The 8,137-nt window shown below is 40.3% G+C and overlaps 1 protein-coding gene across 2 annotated transcripts; it reads left to right on the top strand.

The window, feature by feature from the left end:
- Positions 1-3,892, top strand: zcrb1 (zinc finger CCHC-type and RNA binding motif 1). Of its 2 annotated transcripts, none has more exons than XM_033614769.2 (8): positions 1-134; positions 267-369; positions 461-489; positions 708-819; positions 2,964-3,071; positions 3,203-3,312; positions 3,396-3,474; positions 3,629-3,892. In XM_033614769.2, the coding sequence occupies exons 2-8, from the start codon at positions 286-288 to the stop codon at positions 3,776-3,778; spliced, it is 672 nt and encodes a 223-aa protein (XP_033470660.1). In that variant the 5' UTR covers positions 1-134; positions 267-285; the 3' UTR covers positions 3,779-3,892. The 2 variants fall into 2 exon arrangements, with proteins under 2 accessions (XP_033470660.1, XP_033470662.1); XM_033614771.2 differs by having other exon boundaries at positions 3,592-3,892.
- The last annotated feature ends 4,245 nt before the right edge of the window (positions 3,893-8,137 follow it).

The raw sequence follows: 8,137 nt of genomic DNA, 5'->3' as shown, positions 1-8,137 counted from the left end.
CGCGACGTCATCAAAATGCGACGCGCAGACATGGCGTTTGTTTCTGTATGCTAAACCATAGCTGCGTGAAAATACACACAATTCTGCTTTTTTAAATAACCTTACATATCATTTAAACGGCGGAGGCTGTGTTGGTGAGTCATTTGGGTAATACTCAGCTGCAGTGTCGTGAAAATGTATAACATTAATGGCGGACTTACCAAGCTAGCTAGCTAGCTAGCTAAGGAGCTGCTTGTGTACTAAATTATGTTTTGGTTGTCTTCCAGTGTTTTTAATGCGTCCACTATGAGCGGGGGTTTGGCACCAAGCAAAAGCACTGTGTATGTGTCCAACCTGCCATTCTCTCTCACCAACAATGACCTACACAAGGTTAGTGACAAATGTTCAGTGGTATGATATGTGTTTTGCCAAACAAAAGCTTAATTGTGTCACTGAAACAGATCACTGTGTGTCATTTCAGCTGTTCACCAAATATGGAAAAGTTGTAAAGTAAGTAATAGCTCCTTAATCATCTGTTATATATGTTTTACAGCAATGTGTAAGACTAATAAAGCAGTGAATGAAATACCCATGACAAGGCTAAAACTGGAGTGATGTGATCATGCTTCGTGGTTCAGGAGAAAAGCCTGACCCAAGAGACATGCCTTCTTGTATTAGTAATTGCACCTTTTTAGAAATCTGTATTAATAACTGTCATGCTTATTCAGGGTTACAATCGTAAAGGATAAAGTCACTCGCCAGAGTAAAGGGGTGGCGTTTGTTCTCTTCCTGGACAGAGAGTCAGCTCATAACTGTGCACGAGCAGTGAACAACAAACAGGTGGGTCTGTGGCATTGAGACCATTAGGTGTTCACATAGTGTTTGTCAGCGAATACAAGAGAAAGCATATCTGCTGGTATGGTTTGGCAACATCACAGCACAGGATCAGAAATCATAGGAGAACAGGACATTTACACCACCCGCTGTAGGAGGACAGCACTTTGTATTTCAAAGAACACTAGTTTCACACAGCCTGTTCTCTCCCTCAGGGATGCATCTGCAGGGCGTCCAAGCTCGGACCTCCTGCCTTAGAGATAGTTTTTACCCCCAGGCAGTCAGACTACTCAACAGTTTATTGTATGCTGCTAATATATGTTGCAACTGTTTCATTTTCAGGGTATGTTTTTTTGATTATTGTATTATTTGTAGGTTTTAAGGGCTGAAAGAGAGCCAGGGCATTAAGTATTTCACTACATTGAATGTACACTGTACTTTTTAATGTATATGACAGTAAACCTGGACATAAGCTGCTTTCTCTTTGTCAGCAGTGGTGGATAAAGATTTCTGACCAGAAAATGACTTTGGTGGAAGTTAAAATCACCTATTAGAATATTACTCAAGTACAGTAAATACCAGATACTTTAACCACTTTACTGTATTAAACGTTCTTAATGAATGATTATTGAACGTAAAAGTACAAGTTAATGCTGTTTTTAAAAAAAGCAAGCAGTCAGAATTTTGAGAATTATGACATTTATTTCTTCTCAACATGTGCACCACCTTAAAAGTTGAGCCTACATCACACTTGAATAAAAAAACTTAGAAGATTTACAGAACAAAATCTAGTTTTTCTTCTCTCCCACTCCTTCATTCATCCATCGCTTCATCCTTCCTCCTTCCTTCCCTATTTCTTAGTAAGTAACTAAGATGCTAAGGGGAAATGTCCTCGTCAAGTGCTCCTCTCTCCTGTGGGGTCCCACAGGGGTCTATTCTTGGCCCTATTCTTTTTTCTTTGTATATGTTGCCTCTTGGGTCAATTATAGCCAGGAACAACCTCTCCTTTCACTGTTATGCAGATGATCTGCAAATTTATCTGCCAGTGAAGCCAAACAGTCAAAGTGCGCAGAGTTCTTTGCTTTCCTGTGTGGCTGAAATTAAGCAGTGGTTGGCCCAGAATTTTCTTCACCTTAATGATGGTAAAACAGAGTGCATCATGTTTGGGGACACAGGGACGGCTGGCTTTGGAACCTTGTTTCCAACACTCAGTCAAAATGTCAGAAATCTGGGAGTGTTTCTTGACTCAGACCTTAAATTCGACAAACAAATAAACAGTGTTGTCCGAACTAGTTTTTTCCAGCTTCATCTCCTGGCCAAAGTTAAAATGTTTTTAAGTCGCCGCAACCTCGAAATGGCCATCCATGCTCTTATAAGCTCTAGACTGGATTACTGTAATGCTCTCTATGTTGGTGTCTCCCAGGTTTCTCTTGGTCGCCTCCAGCTGGTGCAAAATGCTGCGGCCCGTCTTTTAACCAGCACTAACAGACGAGAGCACATCACTCCTGTTCTTAAATCCCTTCACTGGCTTCCCGTCCAGTATAGGATTGATTTTAAAATTTTACTGTTTGTTTTTAAAGCTCTTCATGGTCTCGCCCCAGTGTACTTAACTGAGCTTTTAACTGTTCGGGAACCTGGTAGAGCGCTAAGATCGTCAAACCAACTTTTGCTGGAAGTGCCCAGGTCAAAATACAAACACTGGGGTGATCAAGCCTTTTCCATCGCTGCTCCCAGGCTGGAATAAGCTCCCTGTTGAAATGCGCCTCATTTCTGACCTGGGCCTTTTCAAATCTAGACTGAAGACATATTTATTTAGGATGGCTTTTAATACCCAGAAGTGTGGTGACTCTTTTACTTTTACTCTGTTTTACTTTATTTTATTGTATTTTATTGCTCCTATTGCTTTTATTATTTTCATTGCTTTTATTGTTTTTATTGTTGTTATTGCCTCTATTTATTTTTAATTGTTTTTTGCACCTATTGTAAAGCACTTTGGTTCACCGAAAGGGTTGTTGTAAAGGGCTGTATAAATAAAGAAGAAGAACAACAACAAATGTAGTGAAGTAAAAGTGAAAGTTGACAGAAATATAAAAACTTGTTTTTTTTAATGAATATTCACTTGTCCGAATCACAATGTGTTTGTCTCCCAGCTGTTTGGCAGAACAGTGAAAGCCAGTATTGCCATAGACAATGGGCGAGCAACTGAGTTTATAAGGAGACGGAACTACACAGACAAGACCAAATGTTACGAATGTGGGGTTAGTGCATATTTAATGTTATTTGTCCTGTGAAATTACTGAAAAATATTAATAAAAGTGTAGAAAATTACCCAGAGAGTTGTCTGATATTGTGTGTGTTTTTTTTGTTTTTTTTAAATGGAACATGACAGGATTCGGGTCATCTGAGCTACGCATGCCCCAAAAATGTCCTGGGAGAGAGGGAACCACCGAAGAAGAAAGAAAAGAAAAAGAAGAAAAGGGCTCAACAGCCTGAGCATGTGTAAGTGTTTTACAGCTGGTGTTGTGAGATGTCGTCTAACAGACTGTGTCATTGTTGTAATTCCGATATGTTTTCCCTTACAGTGAAGAGGAAGAAGAAGAAAGTGAAGAGGAGGGAGAGGACCCAACCTTAGATAGTCTGAGCCAAGCCATAGCTTTTCAGGTAAGCGTGCAGATACAGAAAACCAAACAGACACCTTGACTGAAATGCAACAAATAAAAGAGGAGAGCCAGTAGATTATATGAATAACTGCTGTTAAAACATATTATCATCTTTTAGCAGTATCATACTTCTCCCGTCCTTTGCGTCTCTCCAGCAAGCCCGTATCGAGGAGGAGGAGACGCAGAGAAAGCAGGCACGTTTGTCTCAAGAGGACGACGCTCACGCTTCAACGTCCTCAGACTCTAAGAAACCACGGATCAAAAAGAGCGCGTACTTCAGTGATGAGGAGGAGCTCAGTGACTAATAATAACAATAATACACAATTTAGACATATGTTTGTTGTTGTCAAATATTGCTTTATTTTTGTAAGTTGTATTATAGTGGGGATATTGGATATTAAACATGCTTCTATTTACACCGATGAAGTTGGATTTTTTTCCTCTTGTACATAGAATTAAGATGTTTTTCTGTTTCTAGAAATACCATGTAAGCTTATATACTGTAAGAAAAGTAAACGTCTTGTACCACTGAAGGCCCGGATTACCAGGCTTATGCAGAGAGCCATGAAAATCATGGGAGTCAGGCAGCATGCCACACTCCAGTCTAGCTTTGAGCAAACCATTATGGGCATTACAGACCCAGAGGATTATCTGAGACCCCACCCATGTCCTCCATCATAAGTACCACCTTCTCTCCTCAGGCAGACGATTTAGAGTCCCCCCTGTGCAGGCTTAACTGCTTTGAAAACTCTTTTGTCCCCTTGTCCATCAAAGCCTGAAATGGGAAGCAAACTGTAGCTTAACCATACAATGTTAATGTGTAGGTATGTATATATATATATATATACATACACATGGACATATATACACATTTTTTCCAACATAACAATGTCATTTTTATGATGACTATGTAAAACACGTGTTGTGTAATGGGCGTGAGCGGTCAATTTGTTGGCTGATGGCAGTCTGTATATGTACTGTAGGTACTGAGTGTGTGGGATTGTGAATACTCTCTGTATCATATCGCATCTTATCACCTCTTATGGTATCACATCGTATCGTATCATATCGCATCTTATCTTATCGCCTCTTATGGTATCACATCATATCATATATCACATCTTATCGCATCTTATCTTATCGCCTCTTATGGTATCTCATCGTATCGTATCATATCGCATCTCATCACATTTTATCGTATCATATTGCATCTTATCGCATCTTACCGCATCTTATCTTATCGCATCTTATCATATCATATTGCATCTTATTGCATCTTATCATATCTTATCACATCTTATCGCATCTTTCAAGTGTAACATTTAAAAGAAAGCAAAGTTTAACCTCTTTTCCACTCTGTACATTACCAAAAAGGATTGAATACTTGTGAACCAATGGCTGCAGCCTACAGTGTGAGTAAACCCTAAATATTGCAACAGCTAAAACGCAGCAGTTGAGGTTCCCCTGCGGTAAATCTAATTGTAGGGACATAATGGAGATCCAGTGGGTTGTCCTTGATATGAAAATGTGTGGGATCCCCTGACTGTCTCGGCTCCATTTGAAAACCAGCAGGATAGATGAGAGTCACGGTGCAGTGCTTTTTGATGCTCGCTTGCGTCAGCACGCAGATAAAGAGAGGGATTCCCCGGTGTTTATGTGATCTAAACTGCTGCAGCATTTCTGCAGTCTGAGAGTCAAATGCGAAGATACAGGGATGAGAGAGGACTCCCAGCAGCACAGGGAGCTGATGTGAGCGGTTAACTCAGTGCTGTGGATCCAACATTAGAGACTGTGGGTTGTGCTGCATTTAAAGTGCAGTGGGAAATTGAAGAGCTGATGACAAGGGGACTGGATACACTGAATCAAGGCCGGAGCTATGAAGTCAACACTGAGGGGACCAAATCTGCTGGGGCAGGCGGGTCTGTTGTGGCATAGCATTTTATTATTTACATTATCAATATGTAAGAGGACATTTTGTGCATATTAGAATATTGTGGGTGAGTGGAGGGGACTGTAGACACACAATTCCAATTGCGCTTCAAGAATACCATTGTGATCAAATGAAAATTAAGGGTAAGTTAAGGGAAATGCCATTTTCACTTTACACCTTAAAAAGGCAAACTCATCCATGTCATGGTTCTCTTTTTCTGTCTTTCCTTATTTTTTCTTGTAAGATAGTCAGTAGCAATCTATAACAAAATTGTATGCTTACTCTACATGAACTATTACAGCTATAAATACGCTATTAAAAACTGTCCCATATTGATATAAAATATGCATTAAAAAATATTGCTATGACAAGCAAAGTGAAACCAGATAAGTCTGCACACCAAGTAGCTACCATTTAGAAGGATTTTAATGCAGAGTGACATTTCTAGTCACACAACTCTTCCTCAGACTTGTGATACATGACAGGCAGTCACCATCTTAAATACCATAGTGCTGCCTGAGCCAGTCATATGACATGCCACACCTGTAGCCCTTATTCATGATGAAAATAAACCAAGAAAATACATGTACGTGCTACTTTTGAAAAATATTTAAGGGAAAAATATGAGCATGTACACATTTTGTTTCTCATATATTTATATAAATAATGTTATAAAATTGTTTGGTTTGATAAGAAACCTTGCAAACCCTGTCTGAAATCATCATTACCAAATATAATCATAATAAATTAACATATTAATTTAACAAGTCATCATTATTAGTAGGCTACTATTGGTGCTTGTATTATGGTGTGCTGCAGTCCAGTGCGTGGTTCACCTGTTTTTGGTGGAAATGGCCCATTTTATGAGTTTTAATCAGTCAACCATCACTAATGCTAGTTACCATAGCCATAGAATGTTGGGCCGTTTTGCCGGCAAGCTGCAAGCGTTTAGACACACAGAGCCGGTGTAAGTACCGAATGTGTCCAGACTGCCAGATTTGTCTGGGGTCCTGCACTAACTGATGACATCACGCATGATGATTGGCTTTATGGCAGTCACAAATCCTGATTGGTTGTAGCCATGGTTGCGGCTGGAAGTTTGAGGAAATGGTTGTAATGTTAGAGAGTTTGAGGAGAGAAATAAAAATAATAAATCTAAAGTTTTCTCTTCAGCTGTATGCTGAATGAAGTATTAAAACATTAACCTGACAAGCGGCAAACAGTAACGATATCGGCTCGGTTCGGATTAGCCTTCTTTTAAGTTAGCATTAAGCTAACGGCTAGCGGCTAATAATAAAACGGCTAAAAAGAAGAGAAATGCATAAGAAACATAAGAAATTACTGTTAGATCGGCTCGGGGTCGGAGGGTGTCTAACAAATCAATGTACACAAACCTGACAGACACTGTAAAGATGAGCAACTGGGGAGACAAGGAATTGCGCGCCCTCCTTGCCCTCGCAAACGAAGAGGTCATTAACCGTCAGATGACGGGGACGGTGAGGAACGGGCAAACTTACGAGAGAATCGCCAAAGGACTGACCAGCCACAGCTTCCCTCCCACGTCACTGTTTACGTCACATGCTGAGCTACACGTTTTGTTACTTGCTCACGCCCCCCCATTGTCCTGAAAAAGGCACATTCTGTATAAACAAAAGTAGGTAGGTGGCATTTTGCCGCACTCCCCAATTTTGTTTATATACTGCCAATACTGAAAGAATACTGATTGGGCTTTCCTGCAAATTTGCACAACTCCTGTTTAAAAAGGGTTTATCACAGGGCTGACACACAGAGAGTCACACTCACATTCACACCTATGGGCAATTTATAGTCACCAATTAACCTGCATGTCTTCGGACTGTGGGAGGAAGCCAGAGTACCCAAGGGAAACCCATGCTAACACAAGGAAAACAAACCAGAAACCCTCTTGCTGTGAAGCGATAATGCTGACCACCACACCACTGTGCCACGCTTATTTAATAAGTGGAAATGAGATCTCAAATTTTAATTTTTTTTCTGGGGTAGTGTAGGGTTGGTCCCCCCCAGTGTTTGACTTGTGTTCTGTGTACTGCACGTTAATGTTCCTAATTTGGGTTTTTATTTATTTTGAGATTTGAAGAGTTTTATGCAAGAACTATTCTGTATTTGTGTCCAAAGTGAGTCAAGCACGTGCCAAGGAAACTACTGAGATTTTTTGAAGGTGTGTTAACGGGATTAAATTTCGATTATATTTATTGAGGGCATGGAAGATATACACCTCTTCATGTACATCCTCTTTTCCAACTTATTCCCAAACATAAAGCACATTCTCTGCACTTGTGAAAAACCAAACCAAACAAACAATAAAAAAAACAACAAAAGGATAAACAAAAATCAAACAGACAAAACAAAACAAAAAGAAAACAAACAGAAAATTCTCAGTTTCACAGTTCTCAGAAGAGCATATTGAGCATATAAACCGACATGAAGATGTGTTTGAAGACCTCAGCTCATGCTAGTCCACTCAGTCCACCCCTAAGGGCCCGGGCCCCATCATGAACGGCTGGCCCCAAAAGTAGGGACAGTATCTGAAATCCACCGCAGAAGAAGAGCACTCCTCCTTGCACTGATAATGGCTATTCAACACCCAGAGTGCTCAGAAGTACGAGCTTCCAGCGGACACATGAACGCGGCAGCGATTCATCAAGAGGAATGTCAGCCTGGGAAGTGAACCAGCCTGTGATTGGCCGAGGCGAGT

This window comes from Epinephelus lanceolatus, chromosome 23, assembly GCF_041903045.1.
Source record: "Epinephelus lanceolatus isolate andai-2023 chromosome 23, ASM4190304v1, whole genome shotgun sequence".
In the NCBI taxonomy this organism is placed as follows: domain Eukaryota; kingdom Metazoa; phylum Chordata; class Actinopteri; order Perciformes; family Serranidae; genus Epinephelus; species Epinephelus lanceolatus.
The sequence above is the reverse complement of the archived record's forward strand: the minus strand, read 5'-3'. Positions and strand labels throughout refer to the sequence as shown.